The sequence below is a fragment of the Geotrypetes seraphini genome, chromosome 2, assembly GCF_902459505.1.
Source record: "Geotrypetes seraphini chromosome 2, aGeoSer1.1, whole genome shotgun sequence".
Taxonomy (NCBI): domain Eukaryota; kingdom Metazoa; phylum Chordata; class Amphibia; order Gymnophiona; family Dermophiidae; genus Geotrypetes; species Geotrypetes seraphini.
In genome coordinates this window covers 331261995-331285904 of record NC_047085.1, presented here as the reverse complement: position 1 = coordinate 331285904, position 23910 = coordinate 331261995, and the positions used below count along the sequence as shown (strand labels likewise).

At 47.0% G+C, this 23910-nt stretch overlaps 1 protein-coding gene across 4 annotated transcripts in view; it reads right to left on the bottom strand.

Moving 5' to 3' along the window:
* ANLN (anillin actin binding protein) overlaps nt 1-23910 on the bottom strand; it is a 321192-nt gene that overhangs the window by 52149 nt on the left and 245133 nt on the right. For all 4 annotated transcript variants that reach the window (XM_033930208.1, XM_033930207.1, XM_033930211.1 and 1 more), the window contains one exon: nt 19116-19202. In XM_033930208.1, the coding sequence (XP_033786099.1) occupies nt 19116-19202 (87 nt within the window). The remainder of the gene's footprint in view (nt 1-19115; nt 19203-23910) is intronic.

Here is a 23910-nt window from a genome sequence, read left to right as displayed (position 1 = left end):
CCGAACAGCTCATCTCCTAAGCAAGGTGCATTGGCCAGTCGATCTTGGTGATTGACATCGAGTTCGGACACTCTGAGCCAGGCCAGTCGTCGCATAGCCACTGACATAGCCATGGCTCTAGAGGTCAGCTCAAAAGTGTCATAAATTGATCTGACCATGAACTTGCGCAGTTGCAAGAGCGATGAAGAAGCTTGGCGAAAGGCTGGTTTCTTACGGTCAGGGAGATATTTCTCAAAAGATGACAAACTTTGAATAAGATGCTTAAGATAAAAGGAAAAATGGAAAGCATAGTTTCCTGACCTGTTCGCTAGCATTGCATTTTGATACAGCCTTTTGCCAAACTTATCCATGGCCTTACCTTCCCTGCCAGGAGGGACAGAGGCATACACACTAGCCCCCGTGGATTTCTTTAAAGTAGACTCTACTAATAAAGACTCATGGGGGAGTTGAGGCTTGTCAAAGCCTGGAATTGGTATGACCTTATATAAGGAGTCCAGTTTACGGGGAGCTCCTGGAATGGTCAATGGTGTCTCTAGATTTTTGTAAAATGTCTCTCTTAAAATGTCATGGAGAGGCAGCTTGAGAAATTCCTTTGGAGGCTGGTCAAAGTCAAGAGCATCTAAAAATGCTTTGGATTTTTTGGATTCAGCCTCCAAGGGAATAGATAAAGAGTCACACATCTCTTTAAGAAAAGAGGTGAAAGAAGTTGCATCAGGTTTGGAAGATGGATCAAAACCAGAAGGATCCTCATCCCCTGATGAACACTCTCCCTCAGAGAGGAAAGGCTCTTCTGAATCACCTCACAGATCAGGGTCCCTCACCTGAAAACTGCGGTCCCGTGACTCCGGTGTGGAGGGTTCTAGGTGTCGAGTTTTATGAGTCGACTTACCAGACCTCTGTGAACCGGTACCGGGAGACGTTAAGGATTGTGCCGGTGCCGACGTTTGAACAGCCTGGTGTCTCGGTTCCGGTGCCAAGATTGGCATTGATACCGAAGAAGTGATGTGCCCCGGTACCGACAAAGTGGATGCCGATAGAGGGGGCTGCTGCACCGTCGGCTCAGACCGGACCGGGACTGGAAGGCTCGGAGTCAAAAGAGCAGGGAGTAGCTGTTGGAGTTGTTCCTTTAGCTGAACCTGCAGGACTGCGGCAATGCGCTCGTCCAATGAAGGCACCGGTACCGCTTTTTTCTTCTGCGGTACCTTGGGTGCCGCTCTACACTCCGAAGAGGAACCCGATGTCGAGGGGCTCACCTCAATCGGGGCAGAGCGCTTCCGTGGACGCCTCATGGTCGGCAGGATTGGACTCGCTGCTACTGAGACCGGAGGACGCTCCAACGGGGAAGGCTTCTTAGCCGGCTTACCTACGGGGTGCGACGCCGGTGCGGTGTCGACGAAGTCGGTGCCGACTGAGATGGAGCCGACGTCGGTGCCGGTGGTGCAGAATCAGACATCTCGGTGCCGAACAATAACTGCTGCTGTATCTGGCGGTTTTTAAGTGTTCTCTTCTTTAAAGTCGCACAGCGGGAGCAGGTAGACGCTCGATGGTCAGGACCAAGACACTGCAGACACCAGTTATGTGGGTCTGTCAGTGAAATTAGTCGAGCGCACCGCTGACACTTTTTAAACCCGGGTTGAGGGGGCATGAAAGTAAATACGGCTTCTGCCAAATCGAAGGCCAAGGCCTCGATGATGGCAATAGGCCCCGCCGGGGCTAAACGAAAACTGAAGAAAAAAATTACGCTATTTTTTTTTTTTTTTTTTAGAAAAGAAAAGAAATAACGGAAATAAAATTTCCAAAAGGGTTTACGCGAGCGGGAAGGCGATATAAAGTAGAAAAAAATAACTTTCAACAGCCGTTGAAAGAAACGCGTCTTCTTAGCTCCGCGGAAACTAAGAAACTGGGGACCGCGCGCCTCTGTCGGGCGGGAAGGCACTCGCGCGTGCGCGGTGCGGCCTACCAGAACTTTCCAAGTTCTTAGAGTGCAATCACTCTAAAATTGTCCGTACCAGGGCTCCATCGGTGCCGTCACCCATCAGTCAAGAATATGCTGCCTGCTTGTCCTGGGATAAAATACCAATTTACTATCACTAGAATAGGTTGGCAGTAGATAGTGAGATAAAAGCACACTATGTAGATACTAGAGCCTCTCTATGTTATCAATAGCTGAGAATGAAACTATGAAATGCCTTCCAGATCAATTATGTCTTTGTGTAGAAAGTGTTAGCTTTAAAAGATTTTTGAAGACAGTTATTTGTTGAAGCATTTATGCCATATAACTGTCAGTTTGACTGAAGTGCAGATGTTAAGACAGCTTGATTTTAGTTGTAGGATGTATTGTCTTTACACTGTGTATGTTTTTTGGAAACCACCTAGGCTTAAGTGGTGTAGATTTTATTAATACATAAATAAACCCAGGAATAAATGGGTCACAGTAGGCTCAGATAGACTGCAACATGTGACACAAACATCCACTCTAACAATTGCTACCTTTACATAATTTTTTTGCTCCATTAGTGCATTGTGATGCTCAAGAAAAAAAGAATTGAGATGGAACTAGAATCAGTGAAAGTAACTTGAGAATAAAAGCACCCCCAAAGGAAAAATAAAAAAGCTCAAACTAGTAAAGTATTGCTATTAGGGGATTCCATTATCAAAGGCATTAACTTTGAAACACAGGTTAAGGAACGTAAAATAGTGAAATACCTTCCAGGATCCTCAGCTACCAGGAGCACCAGACAAAAAACCGATTATAATTAGGAAAGAAACTAAGAATTCTAAAGCTGTTTACCAATTGAGAACAAATTACCTAGGCCAGCAACACCCCTCTTGCAGAGCAAACAGCTTTTCAGGAGCTGGGGAGGAGTTAAAACCTTTTGTAAAGCCTGCACCTTTTCCAAAAGTACTGCCTCCTTATGGAAAAGGAGAGGAAAAAGTATCTAAATACTAAGAACTTCAATGGGTAGCTCAAAGTCTGGTGTCACCAAGAAAGCTTTAGGTACATAGCAGGATGAGGAAATACAGGGAAAAACAAGAGACTACATTGTAATGATGAGCCAAATCTTACTATCAGCAAAACAACAACAACAAATAACTTAATCCATAAAGGATATATAAAGGTACAAGTGACTCACAAGCTAAAAGCCAAATGCAGTGCTCTCCTGCTTATTTGCATTTCAGAGTTCGCGCCCCCAGTCATTTGCGGGTTTTTTATCCACAAATTTCCCTCACTCAATTGCAGTTTTTCTTGTATTTTCCTGATGAGAATTAATTTAGAACCATATACTGATCCTGAGGGGGAAGCGACTGATCCTGAGGAGGAGGAGGAAGAGGAGGAGCAGGGTCTGACATAAGAACGTCTGTCCCAGATTATTAGGACAGCAAGGGAGTTGCAAGGCATGATTGAAGCATGGGATCCCTATATGGTTCGGGCTCTCAAAGTTAATAATGGTATCGATGCTTCCATTCAGACATAAGACCCTCCTTGCGGGAATGGAGACAAACTTTACCCCTGTATCATTCTCTGAACACAATAGCTAGCTGAATACTCTAAAGTTAGGCTTAGTCATTAAAACAAAACAAAAATGCATACGACTTCTATCATTCTCAAAAGAAAAGATCAACTCTACAACTCATTTAGCTTGTCAGATTCATACAGTAAAGCTAAAAAAAGATTCCAAAAAGCACAGTTACTTACCATAACAGGTGTTATCCAGGGACAGCATTCTTTACATGTGGGTGACGTCACCAATGGAGCCCCCTAGCGGACGTTTTCGCAAGCAGACTTGCTCGAAGACCTTCAGGCTTGCAATTGGCCCGCACATGCGCGCGTGCCCCTCCCGCCCTGCCTAGGGCATGCGTCTCCTCAGCGTGTCCTCAGTTCAGATAGCAAGCAAAGAAGTCAACCATGGGGAGGTGGGTGGGTTGCGAGAATATCTGCCTGCTGTCCCTGGATAACACCAGTTACGGTAAGTAACTGTGCTTTATCCGAGGACAAGCAGGCAGCATATTCTCTACATGTGGGTGACCTCCAAGATAACCATAATGGGGTGGAGGGAAAGTTGGCAATTTAGGAGAACAGATGCTGAAAAACAGAATGGCCAAAGCGGCCGTCACGCCTGGAGAAAGCATCCAGACAGTAGTGAGAGTTGAATGTATGAACCGAGGACCAAGTGGCAGCTTTACAGATTTCCTCGATGGGAGTCGAGCAGAGGAAAGCAACAGACGCCGCCATCGCTCTGACCTTGTGGCCCGTGACTCAACCCGGCAGGGAGAGACTGGCCTGAGCATAACAGAAAGAGATACAAGTGGCCAACCAGTTGGAAATGGTCCGCTTAGAAACAGAACGACCCAAACAATTGGGATTGAAAGAGATGAACAGCTGGGGAGCAGTACGGTGAGGAGCGGTGCGCCTCTTGTAGAAGGCTTACAATCAAGAGAATGCAGAGCCGCTTCTCCAGGGTGAGAATGGGGCTTCGAAAAAACACAGGAAGAACAATGGATTGGTTGATGTGAAAATCAGAAACAATTTTGGGCAAGAACTTAGGATGGGTGCGGAGGTCCACCTTATCATGATGGAAGACAGTGAAAGGGGGGTCCACAACCAAGGCTTGAAGCTCACTGACCTACGGGCAGAAGTGAAAGCAATAAGGAACACAACCTTCCAAGTAAGATACTTCAAGTGAGCCTGCGCTAGTGGCTCGAACGGGGGCTTCATCAAATGTGCAAGGACCGCGTTTAGATCCTAAACCACCGGAGGTTTAAGGGGCGGATGAATGTGGAAAAGTCCTTTCATGAAGCGGGAGACCACAGGATGAACAGAGATAGGCTTCCCGTCAATCGGCTGATGAAAAGCAGCAATGGCACTAAGATGGACTCGAACCGAAGAGGACTGGAGTCCAGCGCCAGATAAGTGTAAAAGATAATCCAAGACAGCAGGCAAGGAGGCAGGCAGAGGCTCCAGCTGTCGAGTAGTATACCAGGAAGAAAAGCAGGTCCACTTTTGATGGTAACATTGGCGAGTGGACTCCTTCTGAGACGCTTCCAGGACATCCAGGACAGGCTGGGAGAGCTGGAACGAGGGAATTAAGTCTCGAGGAACCAAGCCGTTAAGTGCAGAGACTGGAGATTGGGATGAAGCAGAGAACCCTGACTCTGCGTAAGCAGAGAAGGAAAAATAGGCAGAGGAAGAAGTTCCCTGGAACTGAGTTGCAACAGAAGGGAGAACCAAGGTTGTTGGGGCTACTGAGGAGCTATCAGAATCATGGTGGCACGCGAAGACTGAGGTTGACGAGAGTCTTCAGAATCAGAGGAAATGGAGGGAACGCATACAGGAACGAGTTCGTCCAATCCAGAAGGAAGGCATCCGCCTTGATCCTGAGAGGGGTGTAAACCCTGGAGCAGAAGCGGGGCAACTTGTGATTAAGGGGGGACGCGAACAAATCGACATCCGGACTCCCCCAACGAGCAAACACCTGATGCAGGGTCATGGAGTGGAGAGACCACTCGTGAGACTGCAGAAGACGACTCAACCTGTCCGCCAGACAGTTCCGCTGGCCCTGAATGTAGACAGCACGAATGAAAATGTTGCGGCGGACAGCCCAATCCCAGAGCTGCAGCGCCTCCTGGCACAGAGACTTGTCCCCGTGCCCCCCTGCTTGTTGATATAATACATGGCGACCTGGTTGTCAATGTGAACCAGCACCACTCGGTCGCGGAGCAGGTGACAAAAAACTTTCAGAGCGAGGAAAATCGCACGAAGCTCCAGAAGAGTGATGTGATAAAGGCGGTCGGCACGGAACCAAAGGCCCTGGGTGCGCAGACCGTCCAGATGTGCCACCCAAGCATAGGTCGACGAGTCCGTCGTGAGGACCTTCTGCAGAAGAGGGACATGGAATAGAAAACCTCTGGAAAGATTGGAAGAGAGCATCCACCAATGAAGAGGCTTCCTCAACAAATGAGTGACGACAATGCGTCGAGAGAGGGGATCCCGAACCTGGTTCCACTGGGATGCCAGAGTCCATTGAGGAATACGGAGGTGAAGTCTGGCAAAAGGTGTCACGTGAACCGTGGAGTCCATGTGACCTAGGAGGACCATCATGAGCCGAGCCGGTGCCAAGTGCAGATGGGTTACCATTCGGCACAAACGGATAAGGGCCTCCTAACGAGGCCGAGGCAAGAAGGAGTGGAGGCGCACCGTGTCCAGGACTGCTCCGATGAACTCGAGACTGGGACGGGCAGAGGTGGGACTTGGGAAAGTTCACCTCGAAGCCAAGATTGAAGGAGCAAGACTGTCTGTCCCGTCGCTTGCAGGACTTCGGTGCGAGAGGACGCTTTGATTAACCAGTCGTCGAGGTAGGGAAACACCCGCAGGCCACGGAGGCACAGGGCTGCAGCTACCACAACCAGACATTTCGTGAAGACCCTCGGAGAGGCCGCCAGGCCGAAGGGAAGAACACGATACTGGAGATGGAGATCCCCCGCCTGGAATCTCAAATACCGGCGAGAGGCCGGGTGTATCGGAATGTGCATGTCCAGAGAGCACAGCCAATCCCCTTCGTCCAAGAGGGGATACAACGTGGGAAGGGTGAGCATTCTGAACCGTTCCTGCACCAGAAACTTGTTCAGGGCAAGGAGGTCCAGATCCCCCGTCTTCTTGGGTACCAGAAAGTACCAGGAGTAAAATCTGGAGTTGCACTATTCCTTGGGAACCTCCTCAACCACCCAAAGGGGAAGAAGGGCCTGAGCTTCCTGCAGAAGGAGAAGAAGCTGAGCAGAAGGAAACTCTCTTGGAGGCAGGTCTGGGGGTACGCGACTGAAGTGGAGAGTGTACCCCTCCTTGATGATAGACAGCACCCAACTGTTGGTGGTAAGATTTTCCCACTGGGCATAGAAATGATGGAGACGACCCCCGATGGGAAAGGCTCCATGAAGAAGGGAGCCGGAAGGCTTGGACTGTAATTGTCAAAAAGATGGCCCGGTCTTCACATGGGGCCGACGGATAAGTCTTAGGTTGACGTTGCTGCTGCTGCTGCAGAGGCCGTTTCGAAGGAGGCCTAGAGAAATCAGGAGTGAATTACTGTGGATAACTCTGGAGAGGAATTTTATATTGGCGAGCCAGAGGGGCCTTAGGTTTAAGTTTCACCTGAGACGCAAAGGACTGCTCGTGGTCCGAGAGGTGCTTCGTGGCTGCCTCAATGGACTCAAAGAGCTCATGACCCACACACAGGAGATTGGCAAGACAATCCTGTAGATTCGGATCCATATCCACAAGCCGGAGCCAAACGAGGCTACGCATAGCGATCACAAAGGCTGTGACTCTCGAGGACAATTCAAAGGCGTCGTAAGAGGCCTGAAACATATATAGGCAGAGCTGGGAGAGGGTCTCCACGAGGAGACGAAACTCCTGACGCCGAGGCTCTGGCATGACCTCCCAGAATGAGCGGAGGGCATCAATACAGAACCGAAGGTAGGACGTGAAGAAGAAACTGTAGTTAAGGACACGGTTCGCCATCATCGAGTTTTGATATAGACAGCGACCAAATTTGTCCATTGTACAGCCCTCCCTGCCAGGGGGGACGGCAGCATAGATCTTCGAGGGATTATATTTCAAGGAAGACTCAATCACCAAGGATTGGTGGGAAAGCTGAGCACCCTCAAACCCTTTAACTGGGGTAGTCCGGTAACGGGACTCCAACTTGGAGGGGATAGCAGTGACAGCATATGGTGTCTCCAGGTTCCGGAGAAACGTCTGACGAAGAACCTGATGCAATGGTAGGCAAAGTGCCTCACGAGGCATATTGTCAACTCCCAGTTCTGCCAGGTATTCCTGGGTAAAGCGGGAGTCGGACTGAAGATCCAAGTTCAGAGCTCTGCCCATGTCAGAGATGAAACGAGAAATGAAGGAGGTCTGAGAAGAGGATTCATCCTCCGGAGGAGACTCCGACCGAGATCGGGGTGCAGCCGAGAGAGGGAGAAACCTCCCTGAAATAATAAGCCGGAGCCTCAGAGTCCCGTGAATGGGAGACTGAAGAGGTTCGACTAAGGCGTGTAGGGGGTGTCGAAGAACGGCCCCGTGCCAATTGGACCTGGGAAGACCCCGGAGTCTGAGGAAATCGCTGAGAAAGCTTCGGAGAAGACGGGGTATAGGAAAAATCCCCAACAGGCTTCGAAGCAGGCAAGCTTCTCGATGGGGAACAAACACTAGAGTCCAATTCGAGAACAAGCATGTGTGTAGACGGTCTCGAGGTCGAATACCTGCCTCGACAGGGCGGGGAAGACCAGGGCCTTTTAGAAGAGTAATCACTAAAATGATCCAAGTTGAAGATAGAAAGTGAGGGGGGAAACACGGGCCCCTGGCCGGGGCCTCCGAAAAGTCCTCGGCGCCTCAGGGGAGGAAGAATCGCTCGAGGGAACCCGACGAATCTTGCGGGTGACGCCTCGATAAACGAGGGGATGCTCAAGTTGGGCAGACCGCGACTGGGTTGAGACCAAGGCCACAGGCGTCGAGGTCGGGACTAATTGGCTCACCACCGAGGAAAACTGTGTGGCAATAATAGCCTTAAGCATGTCCTCGAACATAGGCACCGAGACCAAAGGAAGGTAGGTCGGAGGTGCAGCAGTGCACTCCTTCGGGGGCGACCTCAAGGAAGAGTATTCACTACGTGAGGAGGCACGCTTAGAGTGATGTCTCGAAGGCGCCAATGAGGTGGCACTGACATGAGACTCAGAGGAAGGCTGCTTTGCCGGCACACCTGAGGAGGAAAGAGGAGACTTACCCGAGGCCGGAGCCTTCGAGGCCAACAGGGACTTCGAGGCCGAGGACTTCGATGCCGAGGCACCCAACAAGGGAGCTGAGGTCGAGGATTTCAAAGCTGATGCGCCCAACGAGGGTGCTGAGGCCGAGTTCGAGGCCTGCCCCACAGGATCCATGGGGCCAAAGAGTTGGAGAATCTTGGTCACCCTTCGACGAAGAGCCCGCGGTTGTAGAGTCGCACAATGGGGACACGACTCAGCGCAGTGCTCTGCACCCAGGCACTCAATACACCAACGATGGGGATCGGTGATGGAGATAACCCGGTTACACTGAGTACAGTTTTTAAATCTGGAACGAGGCAGAGACATAAGAAAAAATACGGCCGCAGCCCTGCGAGGCCAGGCAGCCAGGGGAGGACCGGGAACCCGGTCAAAAATATGCGAAATTAAAAAATGAAAATAAAGACGCGAGCACAGCGACTTAAACGAAAATAATAAAGAAAGCCGCGATGCAAGAGGGACAACGAGATTGCGCGCAGTAAGGGAGCAGTGTTTCTGGCTCCATGGAAAACATTGAACTGAGGACATGCTGAGGAGACGCATGCCCTAGGTAGGGCGGGAGGGGCTCGCGCATATGCGCGGGCCAATCGCAAGCCTGAAGGTCTTTGAGCAAGTCTACTTGCGAAAACATCCGCTAGGGGGCTCCGTTGGTGACGTCACCCACATGTAGAGAATATGCTGCCTGCTTGTCCTGGGATAACTTATCTTCTGCTTCCTGAATTCTTTTTTAAAGCTATGGTGCCATCAAGTATAAACATTCAAATTACTGCTGCTGATAGAACAGCAGCATTCATATAGAATGCAGCCACCGCCAACCTTTTTTGTTTGTATCCCCCACAAGCCACCTCAGTCTCGTATGGGGGGAGAAGAAGTGGACGACAAGTAACAGTCTCGTATGGGGGGAGAAGAAGTGGATGACAAGTAAGAAAGGAAACCCTGTCAAATTCTCCAAGATCAACACAATGAACATGCCAGTACAGTGGTACCTCGGTTTGCGAGTGTTTTGCAAGACGAGCAAAACATTTGCAAAATCGGTGCCTCGGAAACCGAGCATGGCTCGATTTATGAGCGCCCCCCCCACAATCCAGCACCCTCCCCCCGCAATCCGGCATCCCCCACTGAAGCAATCCAGCAACCCCCCCCCCCCCCCCCCGTCGCTTCTTACCCTCATCTGGGCACCGGCATGTCCTGTGCTTGGTGCTGGTGCCTGAAGATCGGCCTCCTCTTCTGCTGGACTTTGAGCATCTGAGCATGCTCAAGGCCTGCGAGTTCACGTTCAGAAAGGGTAAGGGTAAGGGAAGGCTTCTTAACTGGCTTACTCACGGACTGCGACACTGAAGGGGAATCCTGCGATGTCGAATGATGTGAAGTTGACTTCGGCGTGGACTCTGATGCCGGGACCGATGCCGAATCACCTTCCATAGCGGACCCGAACAGCAACTTTTGTTGAATTTGGCGGTTTCTGAGGGTTCTCTTCTGAAGACAAGAACAACGGGTGCAGGATTCAGCCCTGTGGTCTGGCCCTAGATACTGGAGACACCAGCGATGCTGGTCCATGAACGAAATAGGGCAAGCACACCGTTCACACTTCTTAAAACCCGTAGACGGTTGGGACATGGAGGGAAAAATAGCTTCAGCAAAATCGAAGGTCGAAGCTTGAGGCTTGGAACAGGCCTTGTAGGGCCGAGATCACGAAAGCGAAAAAGTTAAAAAAAATTTTTTTACACTTAAAATGAAAAAGAAAAGATTAAAAGAACAAATTATGAAGAAAAAAAGAATAAAATAAAGCCACGTGAGCAGGAAGGCAGCGAAAAATCAACGCACGTGATTGAAAAGCAACTGACTAGTTCAGCGGAAACTAGAAAACTGAGGGACCACGCGCCTATGTCGGGCGGGAAGGCACTCGCGCATGCCAAGAACTTTCCAAGTTCTTAAAATGGTCCGTACCGGGGCTCCATGGTGACGTCACCCATCAGTGAGAATATATGCCTGCTTGACTTGGGATAACTCAACCTATGTGCCACAGTTGGACTAACGCGTCCAACCCCAATGCTTCTCGGCTGTAAAAGTGAGCAAAGCCTTTGTATTTACTGCTGAGGCCATCAGACCCATCGGTGGACACCCTCACCATTGAACAATAGTATTGAATGCCTGGGGGAACAGTGACCATTCCTCTGGTTCAAGAATTTGCCAACTGAATAAGTCGGCATGCACATTTTCCATTCCCACTAAGTGCACAGCCAAAAGAACCTAAAGATGAGCTTCTGCCCACAGAAAAATTGAAAATCTAAGTGTTACAAGGAGCTTCTGGTGCTTCCTTGCCTGTTGACATAGGCCATTGCAGTTGCATTATCCAAGACAACTGCCTTGTCTTCCAAAGTCTTCTTCAGGGCCTGCAGCGCTAGCTGAATACCTTTGAGTTAGAGAATGACACGGGGACAAACTTTTCCCCGTCCCCGAGGGAACTCATTTTCTCCTCCCGTCAAATTCTTTTCCTATCCTTGTTCCATTCCTGCAAGCTCCATCCTCATCTGTACAAGCCTCAAACACTTTAAAATGATAAGTGTTTGAAGTTTGTGCGGTTAAGGCAAAGAGCTTACAGGAATGGGGCACGGACAAGGGCAGCGACAAAACTTGCAGGGATGGGAAAATTTAGTTCCTTCAGGGACTGGGAACAATTAGTCCATGTGTCATTCTCTACTGTGAGTTAGGTGATTTATGGATCATTTTTGCTGAGCCAGTGACTAATGACCCTGAACTGGGTGTCCGCTGCAATGACCCCCCCCTCAACCATAGAGGCTGGTATTGGTCGTTAGTATCTCTCAGGAGGAAATGCAGACAGACTCTTAACAAGGAAGCTGTCTGTAGCCACCACCGCAGACTGCTCCTCCCTTCCGGTAACCATAGAAGTGGTTGCTGAAGTGAATCTATTTGAGGAGACCAGTGAGAGAGGGTCTTGAAGTGGTCTAATGTGCGCTCTTTCCCAAGGGCTACCGCCATCAAACCCAGGACTTGTGGGAGTATGACTGTGTAGCAGGTCTGAAATCTGATTCTGGAGCTTGTGTCTTTGTGGCATTGGAAGAAAAACCTGGCTCAAAGCCATGCCAAAACTCTCAGGTACTTCAGGTGCTGGGTCAGCCCCAGCTGACTACCCATCCCAGTCCTGGAGGATTTGGACTACTCTTGAAACTGCACGTTTGCCTTCGTACTTGGACAGGGATCTGATTAGGTAATTGTCCAAATACAGGTACCCTTGAATCCCTGCCTTGCGGAAATGCACCACCACCAACATGACCTTGATAAAGGTGCAAGGTGCCGTTGCTAGGCCAAAGGGGAATGCAGTAAACTGGAAAAGCTACTCCAGCACATGAAGCCGCCAAGTACCTCCTCTGGGTCAGAAAAATGGGAATGCCAAGATACGCTTCCATAAAATTGAGGGAGGCAAGAAATTCCCCTAGTGCCACTGCTGCTATGGCCAATCAAACAGAAATGAGGTCTTCCAGTGAGAAAATTTCCATGTGAAAGTGCAGCACATTCAATGCAGCATTGTCTGACTTGAGGTCCAGAATTGGTCTCCAGCCATCTGAGCCTGTCTTTGGCACAATGAAATATATGGAGTATCTGCCTGAACCCAATTCTTCATCCAGAACTGGTTCTATGGAGCGAAGATCCAGTAGCTTCTACACTATTGCCTGGACTCCGAGGGTGAATCTACAGAAGGGAGGCACAGAACTCAATTTTGTAACTTTCGCTAACAACCTTTATGACTCAACTGTCAGTGCCCATCTTAGACCAGACCAACCAATAGGCCGATAGCCAGATTTGGCACCTATCCTGGCATCTTTGTGCTTCCTTGGAGGCTGGAAAGAGATGAGAGTCAGAGGCTTGCTGCCTCTTGCACCTGCTGAACTTCTGAATTGCTTGGCCTTCCACAGAAGGAAAGAATCTATGAAAGCCTCAGAAATTCCCACATCCTGAACCCCAAACCGTTAAGGGGTTATAGTTTATTTAAAATATGTTATACCACTTATACTTCTAAGACAGAGGTAGGGAACTCCGGAAAAATAAAAAAAAGGATTTACGAACTAATAATACAAATCTAAGCTGATATGACATTACAAATATAATGAAGACAGGAGGATAAGGGGAGAAATCCATAAAATATATAGGATAGTAAGGCATTTATGGGAAGTACATAGGGAGGGGATATCTTGTCTGGAACCGGAACCGGAAGGTTAAGTTTTAGTTTTTTATCTGAGCTGGCCCAGAAGGTAAGGGTCTGTTGTCCAGCAAGGCCTGAGAGGTCCATCCCTATTGATTTTAAATAAAATGGAGGAGTTTTGAGGTAGATGGAGGCTTTGGAAAAAAGTCTGTTTAAAATCCAAGACACCCACTACCAGCAAAATTACGCCAAAAACGGTCTGTGGGAACTCCTCTAAAGTATAAAAAATGCAGGCAAACGGGTTTTAAGAGATGGGAGATCTTGGCTCTGTCTACAGAAACTTTCAAATCTCACTTTTGGAGGCCTTAAAGACCATTAGTCAACACAAATATATGACCTGAAAGACAAAAAGACTACGTCACTTCCAGGTACCAGATGAAAATTCTGTGCACATCCAGCAAAGTCAACATCTTGACCATTTTCTTTGAACCCATACCATACATTTTTCTTCTATACTGCAAGTTTAGACTAGGATTCAATGCAGTTTACAATAAGATTAGAGGACATAAACACTGAAGGACAGTTAGGAGGCTGGAGCTAGTTTATGCTATTGGTTCAAGGAGAAAATGTTGCTGCGTTGTTGAAATACTGAAAACTCACCTACCTGGATTGCGGCCCTCAAGAAATGACATTGACACCCCTGTTCTAAAGGCTTTGCAAGGAGCCTTTTAAAGGGAATGAAAGACAAGGTTAAGATTCCACTGAAAAAAGCTGCTGTACCACTAGCTTCAGCCTTCTAGCCCCTTTCAAAAATCTAACATCAGGATGAGAAACCAGAGAAAATCAGGCAACTTTTGAAACATGACAGGCCTGCCACTTGAACCTTAAGAGAACAGACCACTCGTCTTTTTGCTAGCCCATTTTGAAGAAATGTTAGAATAGCCAAAAGAGGAGCCTGAGACAGCTCAAATCCCTCCTCCAGCATACCAATTCTAGAAAGACTTCCAACCTTGACATATGCCGGCACAATCACTGGCTCTTAGAAGAGTAGCAATGACTAAATCCGAATATATCTTGCACGCAAATTCTGCGAGCACACGAACCATACCTTAAGACCAAAGCATTCCAGATTCCCTAGGGCTACTGGACTCAAGAGAGAAGACCCAGATGCAGCAGAAGCTTGAATCGCTGATCCATCTGTAGCCTGATCCATCTGAAGCCTGATCAGATCTGCATACCAGAATCATTAACCTCTGGATGGTCTGCTATCTTCCAGATAATCCTGCCGATCATGGTCCAAGGATGAAAGATGTACAACAGTCTTGTCCAAGACAAGGGCTGAACTAGAGCGTCCATCTGTTGCTTCCCGGCTCGCATCTTTGGCTGAAGTAAGCTTTCTTGATGGTCAACAATGCAATCAGATCTAACATCGAAACCACCCAGGTATTCAGGAAGAATGCCTTCTGACATGGATAACCTGGACATACAGATGAATCAACTGGACATACTGGCCTCACTTGTGTATGCTGGACACTACAGACCTATATTTTCCCATAGCCAGGCCAAGCCTGTACCTTGCTGTCTGTAAACACCTGCAGCCTTTGCAATGCTAACATTTTTGTTTCCATTCCCTGCTGGGAGGATATTACTCCAAGGTTCTGCTGAACTGTTATCAGTGCTGTATGACTTCATATGCCAGGCACCCTGGAAAGGCATAAAACTTTTATAATGAGTAAGGATCCCTGCAGGACGATGTGGGTGTAGCGAGATGAGAGAACTTGGTACCAAAACATTTGCTCCCTGTCTCTGAACCAAGTTATGGGAACCAAGCATCTGGATTGTTGAAAGGTCACCTTTGCCAACTTTCAGCATACAAGGACACCATCCCGAAGATGCACAGAATTGTAAAACCACTAATTAGCATCTACAGATCTCAGCGCTGGAGAAAGAAAGTTCACCAAGAGTTCTCTGTTTCTGCAAGGCCCCCCCCTACTGGAGAGGGGGGGGTGGAGGTGAGAGAGGCGTGGACTGAGAGGAGGAGTTAGGTATACATTATTTTATGTACCAATAGGGAATTACATAACCAGAATTCGGGGATGTACTTTTTGGAACAAAGGAAGAATTTCTCTGTATAAAAAACACGTGCATTCTAGGTAAAGCCAGAGAGATTCACTTACTTATGCTACGGGGATCTGCTAGCCCCCTGCTAAGCATATGGGTGCAAGTCCTTCTCTTCATTGCATATTCTGAACTGACAATACATTTTTCTGATATGTCTCTGCTGCTGTAATACTGTAAGTTTTTATACTAACAATAAACGAATATTGTCTGTTTTGGAAGATACAATGCCGTCTTGTAGTTATTCCAATGTGGTAAACAAAGCAGCCTTTACTTTACTTCCCAGGCAGAGACCACTCCCCCGGATCAATTGTCTGAGGTATTTGGATGTTGTCCACTCCCGCCCAAGTGTACTACTGACAGTGTTAGCAGGTAGGCTTCCGCCCAATGGAACAGCCTGGCCTCTTGCATTAGTGAGCTACTCCTAATGCCCACTTATCTGCCGGCAGCCATTCAGAAAACAGCACGGGGCCAGGAGGGAATGCGGAAAGCTCGTGTCCAACCTTCACACTCCTGACTCGTGCGGCGTGCCCAGAAATAGTACGGAGCCGTCGAGGAAGGGAAGAAAGGCTTTTAAAAGATACGGGGTAAAAAAAAAAAAAAGGTGTCCATCGAAGCAACATGGTTTCATCCGCAGATAGTGCATGCCAATAACATTTAGTAAACAGGCTTCTTAAACTTGGGTGCCCAGAAAATTGCACTCTTGGGAGTTTTAAGCATTGGAACTAAAGGCCAATTTTATATACTGTACAGCCTTTCTCTTCTCCAAGTAAAATTTTATTTGTAGGTTAACACATGTATGGCAGACTGAAATTTTTTAAACATATTTATATTAAATAGCAATTACACCTAAAGTTCACATTTAAAGTTATAAGTTACACACAGGGTTAATATTAAGGAGTATTGGCCTACAGTTACAATAAGATAAAATACTGTGGTTATGCTGCTTATTTTTGTTTTCATTTGAACTTTTTTTAATTGGCATTTCAAAAACTTTGACCAGCCGTCTTCTAATTCTATTTAATGAGGTTGAAAGTATATATCGACTTAATGCTGCAATGAAAGCTTACTGTGCTGTGTTAAGTTTATTGATGTATTCTTTTAACCTACATGTAGGGATTGCAAATGTATTGGACACACACCATAGTCCAGTTGTATGGCTTTAACCAGGCGCCCTATGCAGTTGTGTGGAAACTTGCTTTCTAATACTGGCTTAAAAAAAAGGAGGACATGTCTAAGTACTGGCTTCTATAAAGATAAACCCAAATTGCTTAAAAAACAAAACAGAAACAGGTACATGGGGGGTATGATTTAAAAGGTACGGAGATATTTAAACAGGGGGGGGGGGGTGTTAGTTGATTTGTACTTTGCTTTCTATTGGGTATTTCTTCACAATTGATTGTGCTTTGTATTTGCGTCCTGAGATAAAAAAGCTGCTTTGCTGACCTCCTTGGAATAACTACAAGACGGCATTGTATCTTCCAAAACAGACAATATTTGTTTATTGGTAGTATAAAAAGTTACAATATTACAGCAGCCAAGGCATAGCACAAAAAAATATATAAAGTATTGTCAGTTCAGAATATACAATGGAGAGAAGAATTTGCACTCATATGCTTAGCAGGGGGCTAGCAGTTCCCCGTAGCATAAGTAAGAGAATCTTTCTCTGGCTTTTCTTAGAATGCACGTGTTTTTTATACAGAGAAATTCTTCCTTTGTTCCAAAAAAGTCCACCCCCGAATTCTACTTATGTACTTCCCTATTGGTACATAACATAATGTACAGCTAACGCTTCCCTATTGTCCACGCCTCTCTCTCACCTCCACCCCCCCCCCAGTAAAAGGGGGGCCTTACAGAAACAGAGAACTGTTGCTGAACTCTCATCTTTCAGCACGGAGACTTGCATCTACTAATTAGAGGTTTTACAATTCTATGCATATTCGAGTTGGTGTCCTTGTAAGATGAAAAGTTGGCAAAGAGATGGCCTTTCAACAATCCAGCTGTCTGGTTCCCATAGCTTGGTTCAGAGACAGAGAGTCCATGGTTTGGTACCAAGTTCTTTCATCTTGTTACACCCACATGAGCAGAGCTCCTTGCTCATTATAAATGGTTTATGGCTTTTTAGGGTGTTTGGCATATGAAGTCATACAGCAGTGATAAGAGTCCAGCAGGGCCTTGAAGAGATAGACTCCCAGCAGGGAATGAAAACAAGAACATCATTGCTGGCATTGCAAAGGCTGCAGCTGTAGCAAGGTACACAGGCTGGGCCTGGCTATGGGAAAATATAGGTCTGAATATAGGTCTGTAGTGTCCAGTTGAATCCTCCAGATGTCCAGTATATACATGTCAGTCCTGATGGGTATTTCTTCTTAGTTGATTGTATTTTGTTGGTAGACTCTAATATTGAAAATAAAAAATTGCTTACACATAAAAGGGTACAGGAGTATGGGGGATGATGTAAGGTACTGGGGAAGTACGTGGGGGGGGGGTATGGGAGGATGATTTAAGGTATTAGGGGGTATGGAACCTACCTGCCTGTCACTAGGCCTACCTGCCCTGTCCCAGCCTACCACTAGACCACCAGAGGGGAGGGCAGGGTGCAGAGCCTGGCAGGGAGGGGGGACAGGGTGCAGAGCCTGGTAAGGAGTGTAGGTTTGGGTGCAGAGCCTGGCAGGGAAAATTTGGTTCAGAAATTTTTTTCTTGTTTTCCTCCTCTAAATCTAGGGTGTGTCTTAGGTTCAGGTGCGTCTTATGGAGCGAAAAATATGGTAAATTCTGAAAATAAAAACTGAACAGAGAAAAAAAAATGACTCCCAACTTGCGTTAAATAGAAGGATGAACTGAGGAGCTCAAAACAGTGTTAAGAGGTGGTGGTGATGAAAAATAGAGATTCCTTTTATACAAACTTGCAAGTAAGGGTACACAACACACTGGTCAAGACTCGTATGCCTTTTGCATGAGAAATAGTTTCGTTTTTCCTTATATTGCCCTAGACTCCTTTGTACCTAAGTCTTCTTGATGACACCAGGCTTGAGTCACCTATTGAAGTTCAGTATTTTATAATCTTTTCCTTTCCATAAGTAGGCAGCACTTTCAAAAGAGCTAGTATCTTTATGAAAGGTTTTAACCCCTTCTCCAGCTCCCAAAAAGCGCGCTGCTATTGTTGGTCAGGTCATTTGTTCATAGGTAGATAATATTAACGTTAGAATCCTTAGCTTCTTTTCTAATTATAATCAACATTTGCCATGGTAGCTGAGGATCCTGGAAGGCATTTATTTCACTGTTGGGCTCCTTGAACTGTGTTCTAAGGTTAACATCTCTGATAACAGAACCTCTAGCAGCAATAACTTTTGGTTTAAGCTTTGTGTTTTGAATGTGCTATTTTTTTAGCTACCTTCACTGGTTTTAGTTCTACCTCAATTCTTTTTTTCTGGAGCATTGCAATACTCTAATGGAGTAAAGGAAACAGTTGTGAGGCTGGATGTTTCTGTATCACTTGCTGTAGTCTTGCTGAGCCTACAGTGACCCATCTATTCCTGGGTTGTTTTATTCTTTAAAGCAGTAGTGATAAATTGGTACAATTCTGTTTAGTGATGGAAGCTGCTTTAATTGCATCAAATTCCTGCTTTATTTACTCAATTTACTTGGTTAGTTAAGTTAACATAACATTTGTAATTTGTTTATCAAGTTTTCTATTCCGTCTTTACCTATTCAGTTCAAGGTTGGATTACATTACAAGAGGTTGGGTCAGTAATCCAGAAAGTTACAATGGACAGATTGACATGAACATTCAATAGGGTTGCAAGTACAGGTATATCAGTATAACTATTAATAACTATTTAGTCCTGGGAGTTACATTAGACAGTTTAGAAATGTTCTTTTACAAATCACAATGTCAACCAGGAATAAGCCATGGAAACAAGTCAATTTCTAGACAGTAAATATCACATTTATCCATCACTACTAGAACCTAAAAAAAGGTCAAAATATATTTATGAAGAGAAAGAAAGCCAGAACTTACCAAAAACCCTCTCTCTTCTACCGAAGAATCTACTTGGCACTTGAGTTTGAGGTAAATATGGCCTTCCAAAGGAGATAAAAAGGGAACCTGTAGGGGGGAGGAAAAGTAATTTTTTTCCCATTTTGCCTCCACTATGCTGTCATGGGACACATCTTAACCACAGACATAGCTGCCCATGTTATTTATAAATAATAATAATAACAGCTTATATACCGCAATACCGTAAAGGATTTTGCCTGAAGAGGAAGTAAATTTATGAGGCATTACAGTTAAAACATGAATGTGATGTAATTCTTTTAATCAAGTTCTGCTGCAATCTAGGCAAGTTATGACATACAATAAGTTTGTTTACAAGAATTACATTTTCTTGAAAGTTGAATTATATTAAGCAAATACTTTGCTATCATCAAGTTTTACACACATTAAAGAATTACAGAAAGCTCACAAGCAAAATATAAAACAAACATTGTGGCCAAAGTTTAACTAAATTATTCATTGAATTATAAACTGTTCTGGGCAGAAACTTAACTTGTATGCAATATTGTAAACAAATGCCTAATAAAAATTTTATAGAGAATTGCAATAGCCTAGATTTGTGTTCACCAAAGAGAGAAATTAAGATAACATAACTTTATTCTTCTATATCGCCACAATCAAACGATTTCTAGGCGGTTTCCACAGAAGAGAGCTGGATAATCAGCGAAGTTCAAATACTTAAAAAGTACAACATGTTTCCTATGTATACACAATATAAATTTTTTGTTATCAATGAAACTTCAATTAAGAGATGAATTTATCAAACAGTACAGTTTTAATTTCTTTTTGAAATGCGCCATAAGACAGCATGGATCCATGAATGTAACTACCCAACCAGAACTGCTGCTTACTTGCTTGAAATGGAAAAGTCTGTTCCAAAAAAGACCCGAATCTGCAGCCAGTAATTTTTGGATAAGCAAATAAATTGCAATTCCTAGGTATCCTCGTAGGGCTGAACAGCACAAAAAGCAATGTTACTTACCATAACAATTGTTATCCAGGGACAGCAGGCAGCTATTCTCACTAATGGGTGACGTGATCCAACGGAACCCCGATGCGGACACTTCTTTGAATAAAAACTCGAAGTTTCGAGTCGCCCGCACCGCGCATGCCTTCCCACCCAGACCAGGGCGCATCTCCTCAGTTCAGATAGCTAGCAAAGAAGCCAACCCATGGGAGGTGGGTGGGACGTGAGAATAGCTGCCTGCTGCCCCTGGATAACAACTGCTACGGTAAGTAACATTGCTTTATCCCAGGACAAGAAGGCAAGTATTCTCACTAATGGGTGACCTCCAAGCTAACCAGAATGGGATGGTGGGAGAGTTGGCAACTTAGGAGAATAAATTTTGCAATACAGTTTGGCCAAACTGTCCATCCCGTCTGGAGAAAGTATCCAGACAGTAGTGTGAAGTGAAGGTATGAACCGAGGACCAAGTGGCAGCTTTACAAATCTCCCCAATCGGCGTTGATCTGAGGAAAGCTACAGAAGTTGCCATCGCTCTGACCTTATGGGCTGTGATTTTTCTGTCAAGGGGCAATCCAGCCTGGGCATAGCAGAATGAGATGCAAGCCGCCATCCAATTAGAGATGGTGCGCTTAGAAATAGGACGTCCCAACTTGTTCGGATCAAAGGAGATGAAAAGTTGAGGAGCAGTTCTGCGAGGCTTGGTGCGTTCTAGGTAGAAGGCTAAAGCACACTTACAGTCCAGAGTATGCAGGGCAGATTCTCCAGGGTGAGAATGTAGCTTCGGAAAGAACACTGGAAGTACAATGGATTGGTTGAGATGAAATTCTGAGACAACTTTAGGAAGGAATTTCGGGTGCGTGCGGAGAACCACCTTGTCATGATGGAATACTGTAAAAGGCGGGTCCGCAACCAAGGCTTGTAGCTCACTGACTCTTCGGGCAGAAGTGAGGCCAATGAGAAACACCACTTTCCAAATGAGATACTTCAGGTGAGCCTTGTGAAGGGGTTCAAATGGAGGCTTCATAAGTTGTGAAAGAACAACATTGAGGTCCCAAACCACTGAGGCAGTTTGAGGGGAGGATTGACATGGAACAGTCCTTTCATGAATCTGGAAACCACAGGATGAGCAGATAGAGGTTTCCCTTGAAGAGGCTGATGGAAAGCAGCGATTGCACTGAGATGGACTCGTATCAAGGAAGACTTGAGGCCAAAATGAGACAGGTGCAAAAGATAGTCCAAAACCGAAGACAAGGAGGAGTGTTGAGGCTCCTGGCGCTGAGAGATACACCAGAGAATCTAGTCCATTTCTGGTGGTAGCATTGTCTAGTAGCGGGCTTCCAGGAGGTCCCTCACAGGTTGTGAAAACTGTAGAGGGGTTATGTTGAGAGGAACCAAGCTGTCAGGTGTAGAGACTGAAGGTTGGGGTGAAGCAGAGATCCCTGATGCTGTGTAAGCAGAGATGCAAAAACTGGTAGAAGGTATGGCTCCCTGCTGCTGAGTTGGAGTAGAAGGGAGTACCAAGGTTGCCTGGGCCACCGTGGAGCAATCAGGATCATGGTGCCATGGTCTGACTTCAGCTTGACCAGAGTCTTTTGAATGAGAGGAAATGGAGGAAACGCATATAGAAAGAGATTTGTCCAGTCCAGGAGGAATGCATCTGCCTCGAGGCGCTGAGGGGGCGTAGATCCTGGAGCAGAAGTGAGGCAGTTTGAAGTTGTGGGGGGCTGCAAAGAGGTCTGAGGCGTTCCCCACAGAGAGAAGATGTAGTCCACTCGTGAGGTTGTCTGCTAAAGCATTGTCCGCCCCCTGAATGTAGACCGCTCTGAGGAAGGTGTTGTTGCGAGTCGCCCAATCCCACACCTTCAGAGCTTCCTGGCAGAGGGGGGCCAATCCACGTGGCCTTGATCACATAGTACAGACTGGTTGTCTGTGCGAATGAGGACAACCTGGTCACAAAGGAGATGCTGAAAGGTCTGGAAAGCGTTGAAGATCGCAATGAGTTTCAGGAGATTGATGTGGCACTGGCAGTCCGTGCTGGTCCAGTAACCCTGGGTGCGGAGCCCGTCCAGATGAGCCCCCCAGGCATAAGTCGACGAGTCGGTCATGAGGACTTTCTGATGGCGGGGGTTTGGAACAACAAACCTCTGGAGAGATTGGAGGATAGCATCCACCAGCAAAGAGACTGTTGCAGAGCAGGAGTGAACTGGATGTGAACTGGATGTGAACTGGATGTTGAGTCAGAGGGTCGGACGCCTGGGACCACTGAGACGCCAAGGTCCACTGTGTACTGTAGAGGCCATGTAGCCTAGCAGGGCCATCATCTGTCTCGCCGGGATGGACGGGCAAGAGGACACTGACTGGCAGAGATGAAGCAGAGCCTCCATGCGTGGGGGAGGGAGCAATGCTCGGAGCTTGGTAGTATCCAGAATCACCCCGATGAAGGGGAGAGTCTGGGAAGGCTGTAGATGGGATTTTGGGAAGTTTATCTCGAATCCCAGATGCTGTAATAACCAAACTGTCTTCTGAATCGCGAGGGCGACTCCTTGAGACGTGGCATGCTTGATGAGCCAGTCGTCCAGGTAAGGAACCACCTGGAGGCCGTGGTTCCTAAGTGCAGCGGCTACCACTACCAGGCACTTGGTGAAGACCCTGGGGGATGAGGCCAGGCCGAAGGGAAGCACTCGGTATTGCAGATGAAGATTTCCCACCCGGAATCTGAGAAATTGGCGGGAGGCCGGATGAACGGGGATGTGAGTGTAGGCCTCCTTCAGATCCAGGGAGCATAACCAATCGTTCTGCTCGATGAGGGGGGTACAGGGATGCCAGGGTCAACATGCAAAACTTTTCTTTGATCAGAAATTTGTTGAGCACCCTGAGGTCCAAGATGGGTCGCAGATCGCCCATCTTCTTCGGAACAAGGAAGTACCGGGAGTAAAACCCCTTGTTCTGTTGGTCCTGAGGGACCGGTTCGACAGCTCCGAGCTGCAGTAAGGCCTGGGCTTCCTGAAGAAGAAGGATGGTCTGCGTCAAGTTGGAAGGATACTCTCTTGGAGGATGTTCTGGAGGAACCTGGTGGAATTGTAGGGAGTATTCCTCCTTGACGATGGAGAGGACCCAGAGGTCAGTGGTGATAGTCATCCATTCGATGGAAAAAATGATGGATACGACCTCCGATAGGTGAAATCACTGAAAATGGCAGAACGACAGAGGTTATGTCCTCTTTCAGACAGTCAAAAGGGCTGAGGGGCCTTATGGACAGCAGATGGTTGAGGCTTTTGCTGATGTTTCTGTGGGTGCTGCCTCTTCACAGGCTGTCGGATGGGGGGAGCCTGTTTTGGGAGGTAACACCGCTGGTAGATCAACGGTGGGCATGATTGACGAGGAGGAGCAGGCCTGGGCTTCGGACGCAGGATGGACTGGAAGGACTTCTGGTTACTGCCTCGATGGACTCAAAGAGGTCGGAGATGGCGCATGGAACATTGGCAAGCCTGTCCTGGAGGTTGGGATCCATGTCGATGGTCCGCAGCCACGACAGCCGGCACATAGCCACCGAACATGCTGCGGCCGAGCCGCAAGCTCGAAGGCATCATAGGACTGCATAAGCTGTACCCGGAGTTGGGATAACGAGGCCAGCGCCTCCTGGTACTCGAACTGAGCCCTAGGATCCACGTAGGGCATAAATTTCTGGAGTACGGACAAAAGAAACTCCAAATATGTTGTGAAGTGGAAGTTGTAATTCAGAACTCTTGAGGCCATCATGGAGTTCTGGTAAACTCTCCTGCCGAACCGGTC